This window comes from Oikopleura dioica, chromosome PAR (genome assembly GCF_907165135.1).
Source record: "Oikopleura dioica chromosome PAR, OKI2018_I68_1.0, whole genome shotgun sequence".
NCBI classification, from domain to species: Eukaryota; Metazoa; Chordata; class Appendicularia; order Copelata; family Oikopleuridae; genus Oikopleura; species Oikopleura dioica.
This window is the reverse complement of record NC_137293.1, coordinates 5,693,893-5,710,142: the sequence shown is the minus strand read 5'-3', so window position 1 is coordinate 5,710,142 and position 16,250 is coordinate 5,693,893. Positions and strand designations below refer to the sequence as shown.

The 16,250-nt window shown below is 41.3% G+C and overlaps 6 protein-coding genes across 6 annotated transcripts; 3 read left to right on the top strand and 3 right to left on the bottom strand.

Moving 5' to 3' along the window:
* The first annotated feature begins 225 nt into the window (after positions 1-225).
* LOC145701447 (uncharacterized) lies at positions 226-3,708 on the top strand. Its single transcript, XM_081778668.1, has 8 exons — positions 226-977; positions 1,304-1,380; positions 1,421-1,657; positions 1,736-1,988; positions 2,638-2,746; positions 3,004-3,223; positions 3,376-3,629; positions 3,694-3,708. The coding sequence occupies exons 1-8, from the start codon at positions 226-228 to the stop codon at positions 3,706-3,708; spliced, it is 1,917 nt and encodes a 638-aa protein (XP_081634794.1).
* On the top strand, positions 3,397-4,950 carry LOC145704257 (uncharacterized). Its single transcript, XM_081781705.1, has 3 exons — positions 3,397-4,225; positions 4,264-4,586; positions 4,627-4,950. Exons 1-3 carry the CDS (start codon positions 3,950-3,952, stop codon positions 4,793-4,795), a joined length of 768 nt encoding a protein of 255 aa, XP_081637831.1. The 5' UTR covers positions 3,397-3,949; the 3' UTR covers positions 4,796-4,950.
* A 1,601-nt stretch (positions 4,951-6,551) lies between these two features.
* On the bottom strand, positions 6,552-8,074 carry LOC145701446 (syntaxin-binding protein 5-like). Its single transcript, XM_081778667.1, has 5 exons — positions 7,900-8,074; positions 7,634-7,776; positions 7,434-7,588; positions 6,844-6,979; positions 6,552-6,794 (listed from the first exon to the last, which is right to left on the bottom strand). Exons 1-5 carry the CDS (start codon positions 7,967-7,969, stop codon positions 6,552-6,554), a joined length of 747 nt encoding a protein of 248 aa, XP_081634793.1. The 5' UTR covers positions 7,970-8,074.
* A 46-nt stretch (positions 8,075-8,120) lies between these two features.
* Positions 8,121-8,836, bottom strand: LOC145701445 (uncharacterized). Its single transcript, XM_081778666.1, has 4 exons — positions 8,741-8,836; positions 8,591-8,664; positions 8,472-8,548; positions 8,121-8,383 (listed from the first exon to the last, which is right to left on the bottom strand). Exons 3-4 carry the CDS (start codon positions 8,530-8,532, stop codon positions 8,121-8,123), a joined length of 324 nt encoding a protein of 107 aa, XP_081634792.1. The 5' UTR covers positions 8,533-8,548; positions 8,591-8,664; positions 8,741-8,836.
* Positions 8,837-9,675: 839 nt separating this feature from the next.
* Positions 9,676-12,074, bottom strand: LOC145701444 (syntaxin-binding protein 5-like). Its single transcript, XM_081778665.1, has 8 exons — positions 12,034-12,074; positions 11,864-12,002; positions 11,169-11,394; positions 10,679-10,986; positions 10,437-10,634; positions 10,158-10,278; positions 9,959-10,103; positions 9,676-9,823 (listed from the first exon to the last, which is right to left on the bottom strand). The coding sequence occupies exons 1-8, from the start codon at positions 12,072-12,074 to the stop codon at positions 9,676-9,678; spliced, it is 1,326 nt and encodes a 441-aa protein (XP_081634791.1).
* A 1,626-nt stretch (positions 12,075-13,700) lies between these two features.
* Positions 13,701-16,250, top strand: LOC145702388 (uncharacterized). The gene is made up of 6 exons (XM_081779611.1): positions 13,701-13,822; positions 14,103-14,459; positions 14,509-14,718; positions 14,919-15,107; positions 15,153-15,489; positions 15,577-16,250. The coding sequence occupies exons 1-6, from the start codon at positions 13,707-13,709 to the stop codon at positions 15,970-15,972; spliced, it is 1,605 nt and encodes a 534-aa protein (XP_081635737.1). The 5' UTR covers positions 13,701-13,706; the 3' UTR covers positions 15,973-16,250.

The following is a 16,250-nucleotide window of genomic DNA, read 5'->3' as shown; positions in this document are numbered from 1 at the left end:
TTCTCTATTTTCATCCCCGAAAGAGCAGAAATAATCCGTCAGATTTGGATCTACGCTTTGGCAATGACGTGAATGCCAAGCCAGAGTCAAATAATCCCAACCAGAGTTCTCTTGCTCAATAACACCGACTAGGGGAGCTCTTCCGAGGATTAAAAAAGACTATTAAACAAGCGGCGGGAGTTGATTTTGTTTACTTTCAGAGTCGACTTTGATTCGATTTTCGAAATGAAATCGAGAATCGAGGAAGAGATTCGCCCCGTTGAAGAGACGCCTCCGCAGAAAATTAAGGAACCGAAATGTCGGCAGAAAAAGAAAACTGCGAATGAAGAGAAACTTCGACCGTTGAGCAGTGATTCGCCACGAAAGCGGCAAAAAGATGACCAAATGAAGAGCGAAAATGACCCTTTGCCAACTGAGGCGAAAAGGTCCAAAAGTCGTATTCCCGTAAGGATCCAAAAAAGTCCGATGAAAGAAACTACCGTCCAAAAAGGCCCGAAATCGAATGAGTTGGCTAATGTAAGATGCCTTGAATGCCACGCTGTTGGAACGGTGATGAAAACGATCGACGGAATCGTCCTTTTTCCGAACAAGGTGAAAAAAACGCTGCTCGAGCTTGGCGGGGGCATTTTGATGCCGAATATAAAGAAAGTCAAGCCGACTGTCAAGATAGCCAATAATAAGGCGAAGAAATTCGTGGAAGGTTTCAATCAAGTTGAAGACAACGAAGAGGACGGAGAGAACGACGGATTTCTACAGAGATCGATTAAAAGTTTCCGAAAACTCAGAACAAAATTCGCCAGTGGGATCAAAAATACGAAGGGCGAAAAGAAATTCGAGCTTGTAAAAATGATGGAGCGACTTGAAAAGGAAAAAACGAAAACGCCGGCGAAGGATGTTCCTGAACGATTCACGGGCTTCTTTTCTGACGAGTTTGAGAAGGACAACTTCTGGAAATCGAAAAAACGCTTTTCGCTCCAGTAAGTACTGGTGAACATGAATTTTTTTTTGAGGAAGTAGTATTTGACGATCGGATATATGGTCACAGGGTGGAACTTCTTAGAGAGGGGCTATCATTCGACGCTATGATTTGAGCCATCCAATATCTCTAGAATCTGGGCTATTGCCAATAGCCTATTGGTGAAGGAAAGGGACTCGGAACTCTTTCCAGGGGGAGGGTCCGGGGGCGAAGCCACCTGGGTTAGGTTTAGGGTAAGGGGCAGCTCGAATGAGAACCCATTACTACCTGAATTTTTTTCGCAAGAAGAACAGAACCTTATCGTTGATTATCATTTATCTTCTTCAGCGGCAACGCAACGATGCCTCAATTCGCCGTTTACATGTTGTTCGGCTGCATTTTCTGGGGCACCGTCGTCGGAATAAGTATTCAGATCCGATCAAGCTCAGTTTTAGAGTATTTCAGCGAATTACTATTCGATGCTTGCAGCTCGCATTCAACCAACTTATTTGACGAACGTTTGCCAAGCTGGCTTCAAAAACTGCACTGTTACGAACGATTTGGATTACTGCGCGCACTTGCTTCATGAATGCATCGGAACTGGCAATTTCATTCAACCGGCTGCAATCGAAATTGAGGAAAGAGCAATAGAGCCACCTCTTACATTCACAGACAAAGAAAACGAAGTCAATCAAGTGCGATGCAAAAAACAAAAGTTCTATGCCATGTTTTTCAAAATAACTCCTTTAGTTTCTGTTCTTTTCTAAAACATAAAAAAAGACCGATTCGTTTGCCGCCATCTTTGTTCGGAAACTCTCGTTTTGAAATCAACAAGGAATACAACTGCTTCGCGTTGCGATAAAATCTGCGTTCAATTGACAAGATCACACAACTTTGCCGGAGAAGTCTGCCCTTTCGAGAAATATTGCCAAGGAGGATGTCCATGCCCTTTTTATCAGTGTGAGAAGGTCGTTAATGAGCAAACGCTTGTTCCCGTTTGGGATTTGAAGAATGCCAATAAGACTGAAGGAAAGTTGACATATTTGTTACGCAGGATAATAACCGTGCGCACCTTATGCCCACCTTTTAAGTCCAAAATGGAAGAGAACTGATTACAAAGAGACTATACGTTCGCGAAACGTTTTACAAAGAATATCCGGTTATTTTGTCGAGTTTCCGGGCGACGAACGAATCAACTGCTATAAATTTGAAGAATTTGACTCTTCCAGGAAATTTCTTTTCCCATGAATGTTTTTCTTCTCTATAAACCCTATGCGTCTCGGTCAGAGCACCCCCTGTGCTGCTCGCGGGGGAATTTTTTTTCCGGGAAATAATTGTATAAAATTGAATAAAACAGCAAAAGTCAATAGGCGCGACTTTTCTTAATGGCGAGCATTATTTGGTTGATGCAGGAGGGAACCTGCTTATAGTTAAAGAAAATGGTTGTTCGACAGATTTGATTCGTTATCGACACAAAAAAATGTAAGTAAATGTTCGTGAATTTCATTAGTTAATTTTACAGTGGCTTTTTTGTCTTTCATTACGGCTCTTCGATCGGGACTCATCAAATTGAAATTCGCAATAAAGAAAAAGAAACAAAAGTCTTTCCGGTCGTCGTTATCTGAAAAGGGTCGAAAAGAATGATTTTTATCGGTAAAAAAACAATTTTTGACCCTTAAAAGTCGACCAACTGGCAAAGAAGACAAATGCTACTACTACGCCCCCGATTACAATGCGAGGCGATTCGAAGAGGCACAAGGTTACATTCCCAGCAATCACATAAACGGCAAAGTTTCATCGATCAGCTTCAAAGGAGTTTTTCACTTGATGAGCGTCAAGCTGGGAGATCATTTCATCAAGTTGTCGACAACAATCGCTTTGAACAGAATAAGAAAGCGCGAGGAGTCGGAGAAAGGCTGGAAAAAAAGGCGAATTCGGAGTTTCGGCAGAGCTGAAAGATCTCGATCTTCTACACGTGGTCCCTCTGGAACGAGTTAAAATTTGTGATCATTGACTATGATTTGGATTTCTTTTTTAACCGATATTAGATCGACCTGGATAGACTTCTTCTGATTCTGGTAACAAGAAGTATCGATCTCTCAAACACTCTTTACTCGGTGCTGCTGGAGGCAGAAGGCAAATTCCTGACTCTTGGCCGCGAGTGGATCGGCTCGCTTGATAAATACGAAGAGAAAACTATTTGTTATTCGAAGTTATTTGCCAAAGATGGCTGGTACACAGATCGATGGGGCTTTTACAATGACGAATGTGAATACTTTGGAAACGGGATCATCAACGACGAGAAAATTTTCATTCAAAATTACGTTTTCGATTTTTCGTTCGAAGTCAATTACGATTTAGGAAAGGATTTATTTTTTCAAATTTGAAAATCTCAATCTAATTTTAAATTCTTTTGAAAGACCTTCTCGAAATCGAGTTCGTCCTGCAACCAGCAAACAAACAAATGTTCGTCACGAGCAATCCATTTTTTGCGTTTCACGACGATGTATTTCCAGCTTTTGCCAAGAACGCCGTCGCTCAGCCGCGATTCCCACCTAGTTTCGGGCAGTCAACGATCATTCCGGATAAATTCTTTACTTCTCTCGCAGAATTGAATCACATTTCTACATTCGAGATGAAATTCAATGGAACAGAAAAATTCGAATTCGAAATGGTCTCTTCAGAGAAATCGCCCATTTTTGAAGAAATTAAAATACTTGAATTGAGTTTTTTTGAAGGATCGACTTTTCTGAGTTTCGGAATTTCTTCAAATTATTCTCTTTGGATTGATTCCGATTATTCTGAAATTCGCTCATTTTTGGCGACGAAAATCAATCGATTGTCGAAATTAAAGTTACGTTTCAAATCATCGAGTTCAACGGGAACTTCTTTAGAAATAACCGAGGAGAGGTTAAATTAAAAATAAATGCTTCACCTTTTTGACAAAAACTCAACCAGAAAAAGAATCAAAATAAAAACAGATACTTATCGAAAATGAAAATGAGCGGTCTTCAAAATTTGAAGACTAAAAAGATGCGGATGTTCAAGTTTGATGATCGCGCAGAAATCAAGAATTTATATTTTTTTTCTGGAAAGGGAATTTTGGTTATGAGCAAGGACTTAGAAAAAGCATTTTTGATGACTAACGATGGAAAAACAAGAAGAAACGTGGTAATCGAGGCTCCGAGCTATGACTATCTTTTATACGCTCCACATGCTCTTGTCAAAAATGAGCTTTTCATTTTTGCAGGATGGCCGGATTCACAAAAAGTAAGAAAATGTAGAATTTTGAGAATAATTGAGTCTAGATCGCGAAACTGGAAGGCTGCACTTGGACAGTACAGCAAACTCGATTGATCAATAGATTCTCGATGGGCTCTGCAGCGCTTTCAGTCGATGATGGACAAAAAGCAATAATTTGCTTTGATGTCTTCGATTACAACAGATGTGACGATTTTGATGGAGAATTTTCAAGCGAAACTTTCTCTTCAAATTATGGTCATTGGGGAGGAAACCTCGGTCTCTATAAAGGAAAGCCGACTACTGTTGGAGATTCTTACGGTCATGAAAGTAATAAAGTCGAGACCCTTGGTTCTTCGGGATGGACAAGTTTACCCGATTTCCCGAAGAGGTATTGAAAAAAAATCCTTTATTTATTATTATTATTAAAGACAAACATATTTTCATGCTCTGATGGGCCTTCCAAGTGGAAGTCTTTTGCTCGCCGGGGGAAGGGATGTGTCAGAAAGACAAAAAGCAATTTGGCTTCTTGAAAACGATATTTGGGGAAAAATCGGCAATCTTCAACACGTTAGTTTCTTAAGCTGTCAAAGATTTTGATCTGAATTGAGGCTTGCTATGCTGTTTCTGCAATTATGATGGAAAATTCAATTTTCATCGTCCCTGGCTACGATAGTCCTTATGCAATCGAACGACTGGATTTTGACAGAAATCGACTGATCAATCAACGAGTCGTTGGAAATGCCGACAGAAGTTCGTTTCCTGTTATTCTTGGAGTTCCTGCGAACTATTGCGTCTGAAAAACTAAAAAAACAAAAAATAGAAGAAACTATTCTTAGCTTTTCTCTTATAAGTATTACCATTAAAAATTTAGTAAAACATTCATCAAAAAATATAAATGTTTCTTCGTGGTTTTTTATTTACAATAGATTATTAGTTTTAATATTTTATTCCAGGAATTCAAAGCTGAAACCATTTTTTTGTCTTGAACTGAAAATAGAACGTAAGTAAATCTTAAAAAACTTCCTGTTTTTCACCTTCTCTTTGAGCTGCTTCGCATTTGTTTGAAATTGACTTGCACTTTCCTTCATTTTTTCAGTCTCGTCAGTGCAGGATTGTAGATTTTCCTGACGCTTCATTACGTTTTGCCGCATTTTCGCCAATTCTCCTGAATAAGAAATTGAAAAATTAGCAATAAATGGATGATCCGCGCTCGGAAACCTGTGTTTAAAACCTGACTCAGGTTTTGAAGACGATAAATGAAAAGCCGCGAAGCGGCTTTTTCAAAAACGAAGCCGCAAAGTATTAAAGAAAAGGTTGAAATGACAATTTGGCGAAGCCGCTACGCGGCTTCGTTTTTGAAAAAAGCCGCTGCGCGGCTTTTCATTTAGGGTCATCAGTAGGGTAAATCACTAATAATTGAGCTTTTTTTCTAGCTTAGTAGGGTGGTAGTATAATACCTTTTTAGAATCCACAGAAGCTAAGGATCATTTTGACTATTGATAATAGGGGGTCATCTCGTACCCTGAGGGCATTAAGGGGCCTCCAAAGTCCCAAAATCTGGCCAACTTTGGAAATTTGAATTTTTGACCGCCCGGACTGGCTTTCTAGAGCCAGCGGCTATGCTAGAATTGTAGCTTAGGCTCTGACGGTCATTTTGAGGTCGAAAAATACTGATACCCCCATTCCAGAGGCGCTAGATGCCTCCGAAGTTGGGAAGTCGGCCGAAAATAGGTGCTTTTGGGAAAAGTACGCATTTTCCTTCACTGATGCTTCAAAAACTCTTGTTATCAGTCTTTCTTTAATGTTTGAGGTTGAAGACACAGTTTGAGGTCATCTGAGGTCACTTGAGGTGAAGATATTAAAAAAACTTGAAAATATGATTTATGACCTCAAGTGACCTCAGATGACCCCAAACAGTGTCATTAACCTAAAAATAAATAAAAGACTGATAACAAGAGTTTTTAAGCATCCGCGAAGGAAAATGCGTACTTTTCCCAAAAAGTACCTATTTTCGGCCGACTTCCCAACTTCGGAGGCCTCTAGCGCCTCTGGAATGGGGGTATCAGTACTTTTCGACCCTTCAAAATGACCGTCAGAGCCTAGGCTACAATTCTAGCATAGCCGCTTGCTCTAAAAGTCAGTCCGGGCGGTCAAAAATTAAAATTTCCGAAATTGGCCAGATTTTTTGACTTTGGAGGCCCCTAAATGCCCTCAGGGTACGAGATGACCCCCACTATCAATAGTCAAAATGATCCTTAGCTTCTGGGGATTCTAAAAGGTATTATACTCCCACCCTACTAAGCTAGAAAAAAGCTCAATTATTAGTGACTTACCCTAGTCATCAGAACCCGAGTCAGGTTTTTCCGAGACGAGGGGCGTTCTTGCCTGCTAATCCTGATGTTTCTCGGTCCAAATCGCCGGGAATAAAAGTAGCAATTTGAGAAGAATTTTTCGTTTCGCCAAAAAGTTCACTTCGATTGTTCGAATTCGTCCGACTTGAGAAAATGGAGCCGAAAAACGATGTCGAGGGGCGGTCTCGAAGAGCAACTTCGCGGATCAATTTCGGCTGATGGCGGCTTTGTTCGTCGAAAGACTCCTTCAGTAATCACAATTTGTGGAATCAGGGGTGAATTGGTGAGTTTTACCTTTGTGTAGCAAAAGTGTTGGATTTCGAAGGGGCTCATTAGATAAGTGCCGCGGCCGTTGTTGATGAAACTCATGGTCGAGAGGATTCTTTGATTCACGCGGGGAACGTATGAAACATTGAGGAGTAGTTTCAGGCTGAATTATTTGTTACTCTTTTGCAAAAAGGGTGGACATCTTTAGACAGGATTTTAGTAAGCCTGGAAATCTGTGTGAAAAACCTGAGTCAGGGTCATCTGAGTCAGTTTCAGACAATGACTCAGGTTTTCCAGTCAGGTCGGGGAGCTTACTGAAACTTTGCTCGGAATCCTGTGTTGAAAACCTGAGTCAGTTTCTAAAAAGGCTTAATGAAAGCCTGACTCAGGTTTTCAACACAGGTCGCGGAGCTTACTGAAACTGGATTCGGAAACCTGTGTAGAAAACCTGAGTCAGGCTTTCATTAAGCCTTTTAGAAACTGACTCAGGTTTTCAACACAGGATTCCGAGCAAAGTTTCAGTAAGCTCCCGACCTGACTGGAAAACCTGAGTCATTGTCTGAAACTGACTTAGATGACCCTGACTCAGGTTTAATACAAAGAAAGTTTGCACTTACCCTGGCAAGGAATAAAACAGAATATTCCCAGCTGTCGAAAAACAAGCCAAATAACTTGTATTTCCAACCTCCACGCCTTGCACCTTATAAAGCAGTCCAAAGTCCTCGGGAGCAATATTTACATCTTTGTTGTTCCTCGAGCAGGCGCTCACCACCTCAAAAGATATGCTATCAACATAATGGAAAGGGTCGCTTGCTACCTTTATCTGTCGCTCGGCGGCGATTATATTGTAGAATTTCTCAGCATCTGGCAGTTTGTTCTGGGCATTTGTACAGGATATGATTCGGTCGGATTCGAAGAAGAGGATCGACACCAAAGGGGAGCGCAAGCAGATTATTTGGCCTAGAAAGATATAATGAGAGCTCGGGAACCTGTGTAGAAATCCTGAGGCAGGGTTTTAATGAAGCGTTTTTCCGAGAAAAAGCGAGCATATATTTTCTGGAAAGCTGAAAAATCGATGCTAACCTGTCGGTGTGCAGATGAGAGGCAAGCTTGATCTGTCACCCGAAGTTGGGACGGAGAGTGAAAGGCTCATTACTTTTCCTGACTGGAAGCCGAGCCAAATCGTTGGCCCCCGCTTCCTTTTTCTCCGGTGTTATGCAGGTCTCCAAGCAGTTTATCGCATCCCCACTGTCGGAGATCACCGAATCTAAAAACAAAAATCCTCAAAAATTTCCCCCTTAGAATTAACCGTCGTAGATAGAGTTGAGCCGATTACAACTGCTCGCCATCGAGTGATCATCAATCGAAGTCGCCAGAGACTGCGAAAAACTTCCGTCGGAGGACGCCATCGATGAGGCAATAGAAGACTTGCCCGAAGACATAGAGGACTTCCACGAAAAAACCTTCGAAGTTCGCCAGCCCCTCCTCGCGTTTGGCGAAGATTGGGGCTTGATTTGCTCATTGTCCAGTGATTTTTGGTTTTCCATTTCGATTATGTCCGTCAAGCCTAGAAAAAAGGGATTAAGAAAAGGGAGGAAGATCGATCCACTGATTGAGTACTGTAGTTTTCTGAATAAATAAATGGACTTATGAACCTTGAGATTTGGACCGACTCGCTCTGCTATCGATTGATGTCTGTAAATCAGCAGTAGACATGGCCAGAATCTTCTTCCTGCAATTTGATGGCATTTTTGACAATTTTGCAATTTCTTACTTTTGAATGTAGTCAAAAACAATGACGCCATTTGTCGTTCCAACTACCACAATTCCCCAGTGCGTGTTGATCGACTCAAAAAGGGTTGATCAGATTAACTAGACAGTCTATCGCCTGAGCGATAGATTGAACGCTGCGATCAACCCCGACCAGAGAGAAGATTTTAGCCAGATCATCCTCGCTTTCCAAACACTCGAGTGCTGCGACGAGTTGAAAATTGCCACTTTGTTGCTGCAGATTTGATCGAAGTCTTTGTCTGGGATGTTAAATTTAGAAATAAAGAAAATGTGGGGTGCTCTGCTTGGCTCAGAAAACTTTGTGGAAAACCTGAGTCAGGGTCATCATTAGGAGCGCACTGGTCATGTCGCCGAATATTGCCGAATGTCGCTGAATGCCGACGAATGTCGCCAAATGTCGCGGAATATCGCTGAATCTCGCCAAATGTCGCTTAATGTTGCCAAATGTTGCAAAATGTCGCTTAATCTCGCCGAATGTCGCTAAATGTCGCTAAATGTCGCCGACTGTCGCTGAATGTCGCCATTTTTTATTTTTGGCGACATTTGGCGACATTTAGCAATATTCGGCGATTTTCGGCGACATTCAGCGACATTTGGCGACATTTAACGACATTCGGCGACATTTAGCGACATTCAGCGCCATTCAGCGAAATAACCAGTGTCGCCTCATCATTCATCCCCTTTCCTGAGATGGCATCTCCCCTCTGTGCCGCTGTCATAATTGCTCCCTTCAAATTGATGTCCTCCAAAACCGTGTCGATGGTTACCCTCGCGAGGGAAGTCACTCGCTCGAGGAGGCAGTTGTCAAAGTTGAAGACGAGCACGTGGCCAGCGGCGCCGCAGACGGCTAGTGTCTGGGTATGCAAACACAGTTCAATCGACATAATTGCCAGCGGCTCTTCGCAATCTTATTTTTCTTGATTATTTTCTCCGATTTTTTCGGCGATGATACCTGTGTCAATGAGACCAGCGATGCTTTGCGGGTCGAACAGGTCGGCTGTGTTGATTTTTGCCTTTCAAAGTTCCAAAAAAACAGCAGCTTTTTTGAGGGTTAACTTAGTGACACCCTTATTCTTTGCTGTCTGGACTTGGAAACATGAGTTTTTTGGAACTTGACAAAGTAGACATTGAAGAAGAACCAAGCACCCAGAATTTCAAGCTGCCACTTTCGTGGCCCATGATCAATATCTCAGACTGTTGCTCCTCTACGTCGGCTCTTGAAAAAATAATGAGATGACTGAGTGAATCTGACAAGCAGCTGAGACCCTACGTAGCGCGTCATTAGTTATTTAGGACATTTTGTACGCGGGCAAATTAATTTTGGATTTGCCATTTCAAAAAAGGAGCTTACAATTCACCACCGCCAATCGGCCAGGATTCAGGAGCTTTTTCTTGAGTCGCGCTTTTTGAAGAAGAATGAAGAAGAAGCTTCGTCAAAATTGATTTTTCATCTGCAATGTACTTCACCGCGGTGACGGGCGACTCGTGTATGTCAACTTGGAAGAAGGCAAAGAGGATTAATTAACTCGTCGTTGATAATGAAAATCTACCCGCATGTGGATTTGGAATAACAGCAAATTTCTTTTGAGGATCCAAATCGATAGTCACCCAATCTCGCTCCAGCAAAATCATCAGCGATTTTGGCGGCTCATTTTCGCATGTCCAGGGACTCTTGAATCATATTATATTATATTATATTATATTATATTATATTATATTATATTATATTATATTATATTATATTATATTATATTATATTATATTATATTATATTATATTATATTATATTATATTATATTATATTATATTATATTATATTGCGAGCTTACCTTAAGAATCGGCTTAAAAGACAAGATCTTGTAGTCCATTTCGAGCATTGAAACATCTGATCCTCTCAGAACCGACACAAGATTCCGCTCTTGCAAGTCATTGTCAACCGGAACACCCCCGTAAAAATGATCAAACTGTCGCCATTCGATTTTCCAAACCAGGCAACTTGCTCGATCGGGGAAAATTTCGACCCGCTCCTGAACAAGTTCAGTTTTATTCACGAAAAATGGCTTTACCGCACTCGCTCAGCTTCCGACTCTTTATCGTCCTGGTACGGGTTAAATTTCGCCGTCGGTTCTGACGATTTGACGTTCCAAATCGCTAGCTGACCGTCTTTGTGGCCCGTCATAAACTGCTTCCCTTCGTGGTGCCAGAAAAGGCATGTCAGCTCCGCGTGACAGCGGAACCGCAACTCGGCGTTTTTCTCGGAGATGTTCCAAAGAACCAAGTATCCGGATTCGAAGCCGAGGAGGAGTTTGTTTGAATCATAAGGGTTTTCTTGTATTTGACAGATTTTGCCCGGGCGGGAACGACAACTCAGCTCGATTGCTTAATTTTGTTGATAAAAAAGGGATGAAAAATAGAGGTCTTGGTTCAGGCCGAACCGTTCGGCAACCTGTGTAGAAAACCTGAGTCAGGGTTCTGAAAAACTTTTATCAGAAGCCTGACTCAGGTTTTCTACGCAGGCTGTCTACTAGACAGCGTCAAGCCAAGATCAAGGATAAGGGTACCTTTGTTCCAATGAATCGTATAGCTGGACAATTGGAAGCTCGGTAGCTGCACAATATGAATATTGCCCTTCTCCGTTCCGACAAACAACCAGTCCGATTCCACCGGCGAGTAGACGTAGCTCACCCTTTCCGAGCTAAATCGAAGCGTGTGGAGCAAAGTTGGCCTTGGCGAGTTCAAGTCCCAAAGATGCAAGTTGTATCCATCGCCAACTGTCACCAAATAACCCTGAATATAGCGCGCTAAGGGGGTGATTTATTAAAGCGAGCACCCCTAATTAATAAATTCAACGGATCCGTGATTCAATGTGTAGACATCATTTATTCAATGTTCTGTTTTCGCGGTTTCAAAAACAATGTTTTCACGCATATTTTCATTTCACGAGGAATTAATGTGTTCTGAAATTAATCTAAGCTCGAAAACCTGTGTAGAAAACCTGAGTCAGGGTCTGAAAGATCTTTCATGAAAAGCCGCGTAGCGGCTTTTATCAAGAAGCCGCATAGCGGCTTTGTTTTTAAAGAAGCCGGCTCGCAGCTTTTTATTTGAGATCTTTCAGAGCCTGACTCAGGTTTTTACACAGGTTTCTTCTCAATTTTCAGCTCACCATGAAAAATCATGAAAACTCATGAAAACTCCTGAAAATAATAGACTATGAGTCATAGTAAATGAGTTAGTATGCAGCATACTGTATGCTTACCTTGTTGACAATAAAAGTAAGATTCGTCAGTTCAGTCTGACTCGCATGTTCGAAAGAAACATCGACTCCCTTGCGACCAAAGATTCTCACGGCACCGAATCGCGTGCCTGTCAAAAGAGTTTTCTTTCCATGCAAGCAGCTTGGTAAAAAGTGGCGAGGCAACTGTTTACCCAATGTGTGATCCACTGAGTTCACTTGATGCGCTGTACATTAATTCTAAAGCAACGCTGCTGCATAATTCAACTCTTCCTATCACGACGAGTTCCTGGACTGGGTCGATATCGAATGAGCTGGCGCCTGTTGGGAATCCTTGCCGAAATAGCTAAATATACAGTTATACAGTTAAAATATATGAAAAAAAGCCGACACTTTTATTTTGTCTTACAGACTCTGTAATACAGAGGGAAAAGTAAAAACTGTTCATTATTCATTATTAAAAAATATTAAGGGGTAGGCATCGTTAAACCCCATTTTTAATACAAAAATATCATTTTGTAATCCTTATTATTTTCGAGACAAAATTGTATTTTTGCTCTTGAGTGTCGCTTGGGTATCGAAATTTGCTCAGAAACCTGTGTAGAAAACCTGAGTCAGGATTTAAAACAGCTTCGATAAAAAAGCTGCGCAGAAATAAAGCCGAAAACTACCATTTTAATTCATTTTGCGGCTTTTTATCAATGCTCTTTCAAATCCTGACTCAGGTTTTCAACACAGGTTTCTGAGCTAATTTCGATGCCAAAGCTTTTCTAGAGCAAAAATTAAATTTTGTCTCGAAAATAATAAGGATTTCAAAATGATATTTTTTTTATCAAAAATCAGGTTTATCGATGCCTACCCCCTTAAATTTTTTTAATATTTTTAATCATTATTTGAATGAACGTACATTATTAATTTTCAGCATTTGTCCTTGTGAGTGAAGTCCATTTTCAGGCCAGATATCTCTGCTCATGCTTCTGCAGCTTGAATAAACAAAATTGGAAGGAACACGTGCTCAGATCATCTCCAGTCACATTTTTTTTAAGAAAACGAAAGCCGAAAAGGGGAAAAAGACGGGCCGATCGAAGTTCAGCGCTGATGTGCCCAAATTGGCCCGTTGGCGCCCTCACTTGATAATCGCCTAAATTATTCTCAGAGTACAATTAAAAAACAAATGTTTCTTCTGCCCAAAAAAGAAATTGAAAAAATAGGATCTTTTTTCTGAAAAAAGCGAAAACTAGCGTCTTTTCTTCCTTGATGTCAATTTTGTCATTTTATTATTGATACAGTCGATTTCCTCGATATCAAAAATTAGTTGCGTTTTCAATATTTATCGACTCGCCAATAATTTTATCAAGAGCAATTTTAATTAACAGACTGACACCAAGCATCCGACTGTCTACCAGACAGAGAGAAGATGCGGTAAATTATATTATTTTAATTATATTTAAATTATATATTTTATAAAAATATAACTAAATTAATATTATTTATATATTATTTATAATTTATTATAATTATATTATATTATTCCTCAACAAGCCGTCTCTTCTTCCAGCGTGAAAAGTCCTCCGCGCTCTTTTTCCCACACGCGCAACATCATTTTCAAAAGACACGAAAATCTACGAAAAATAGAGAAGCGCAGAAATGAGAGAAATCTACTTCAATCTTCAAAGTTCATTTTCCATTTTCACTTTCAACAAAATCTACTTCGAATTCTAGATAAGAAAATATCAACTAATGTCTTCCGATAATTTCTTATTTTTCTGACGAAAATCTTCGTCAACGAATTTTTCTTCGGGGAAAATCGCTCTGAACGAAAACAGAGAATCAGAGAAAAAGGGTAGCCATTGAATACCAATTTCGTATGAGTGATAACGTGGGGATTTCAGAATGTGCCAATATGGTCGCGGATGACAACCGCGATATTTGCGAAGGAGAAATCTACTCGCTCAGGCAGATTTACACCAACACTGAATTCAGGTACTCTTTTCTTCCGATCCCTTCTGCTCTAGGTTCGGCAACCTGTGTAGAAAACCTGAGTCAGGGTCTGAAAGCTTGTCATTGGACATCTTTCAGACCCTGACTCAGGTTTATGACACAGGTTTATGACACAGGTTGCCTTTGTAGAAAATCTTACTCCGGGTCCTCAAGGAGTTTCAATAATACGCGGCTTTTCCTTGAAACTCTTTGAGGACCCTGACTCAGGTTTTCTACTATGTAACACAGGATGCATGCAACGCAGCTCATGATGATTGTTTAGTGACTTGCGTGCAAAGAAATTCGATGAAAACAGAAAATACATTCCTCCCATTGTTTCCTTCTACTTGGGCCCTCAAGAATCGCGCTCCAGTTGGGGCGACACGGCGGAGCAATACGTCGTAAATGTTACTATCAACCTGACAGGAGGATATCCAGATGAAGTGCCGAGCAAGATCACGGTCGAGGCGTCGAAGATCACCGGCAGCAAGGTGGCCCAAGACGACCTGAAAAAAATTGAAGATGAGCTCATGCAAAAAGCGCGCGATCGTCTCGGCGATCCGTATCTACTGGACTTGTCGTTCGAAATTCGTGAAATTCTATACAGGATACGAAGCACCGGCCGAGTGATTAGCACGACGTGAGAGCGAATTTACCATCCTCCAGTCTTTCAAGTTTTTGTTTTTTAGAGATTTCACGAAGGCGCAAAATCAAGGAAGAGAGAAAAAGGGAATGTCGATGTTCAGCAATGGAAAAAGCAAGCACGAGAAAGAATCTTTCTTCGACAAGAATCCGCATTTGGAAGGAAGAGTTCTTTTGGAATTCGTCGAAGTAGATGACGGAAAGGAAGAGCACAAGATTCCAATGTACAAGTGTCGCAGGGTTTCCGACGAATTGAGAATAGGTTCAAAAAGGAACAAGATTTGTACAGCCGCGTTTCTCGATAACAACATTTTCCATCGAGCGCCCTGATTGGTCGAGCGAGCAGGGTGTTTATTTCGACCAATGAGGGCGCTTGATGGGAAGTATCGCTATCTTGCGATTAGTCTGTAGAATTTATCTTTTTTTGGCATTCTAGGTTTTTGAGAACCTTTTGAAGCCCTTTTGGTTATGAAAAACGAATGGTTATCCACCCGAATGGAACTGTTTACATGGCGTACATCATCAATCTCATCCCAAAATCACTCGAGCGTCTTGATGAACGGACCGCCCGACTGAAGTCGTTTTCAACGATGCTTTTCAATCGCCTCGAAAAAGCTGCCAAAGAAGGGCAAAAATATTTAATGACGTGAGTTCTAGTGCTTTTGGGATTGAGTTCTTGAGCCCTTTTTAGTCCTTTCGCGGTGACAGTAGAATCGTCCATCGACTTCGTCTCCTCGAAAGACTGGGACTTTCTGCGCGATTATTTCGACGAGAAGAGCGTTTCCCAAAGCGGCCTCAATTCTGGCTCGCGAGTCTATCTCATTTACCCGTTCTTGCACAATTTCAAGTTCGCCGAAGCAAGGAATTACGATCAGCTACGAGCCTTGGCCAAGGACTTGTTGTTCGCTGTAGATGCTTTGATGATCGCTCAAGTTGCGCATGGCCACATTTCCGAGAGCTCAATTTTCTTCAACACGGATAACAAGACGCTGCAGCTGGTGGGGGCGGGGATGAAGCAGCTTGTCAAGGTTTGGCTCTTTTCCCATTAAATATTCTGAATCAGAATATATATATTCAGAATTTAGAATATTCAGAATTTCTGATGATAATTTCAGCAAGCTACGGAGCTTGGTTTCTTCGTCGTCGGTTTCCAACAAGTCGAAAACATCATGAACAACTTCGATCTGGCCAACATCGCCGGCGTGCTCTCCCGCGTCGCCAGTGGCCTCGCCCTCAGTGGCGAAGAGAAGTCTCTTTTCAACGCGTTCATCAGCGAAGCAACAGAACGAAAACACGTCAACTCCCAAAACGTCAAAGCGCTCATGAATCAGCGATTTTTGCAACGAAGAAAAAGCGAAAACATTCAAAATGAAGCGCCGTCGAGTTTGGACGAAAGCTTCAGCCACGAAAGCGAAACAGCGGAGAATTTCACGAAGGACGATCGTTTCGACCAGGGGTCTGGATTTTGGCCAAAAATGAAAAGCGAAAGCGAAAATTTTTCAAAAATTTAAAGCGAAAGCGAAGCGAAGCGAATCAAAATTTCGAAAGCGAAAGCGAAGCGAAGCGAAAAGTTATTCTAAAAAGCGAAAATTTTCCGAAAATATTTGACCTTTGAAAAGTGTCCATTTTAAGTTCGGTTTCAATTTTATTTGTTTTTCGGGCATTCGGAGTCCGAATTTCGGACTCCCTCTCCGGAAAGAGCGAAATCGTGAATTTTCTGATCTAACTCAGCTAAAGAGGATGTGAGGCTCGAGTAATCTCCATTTGCCCAAATCGCCGTTTACCCAAC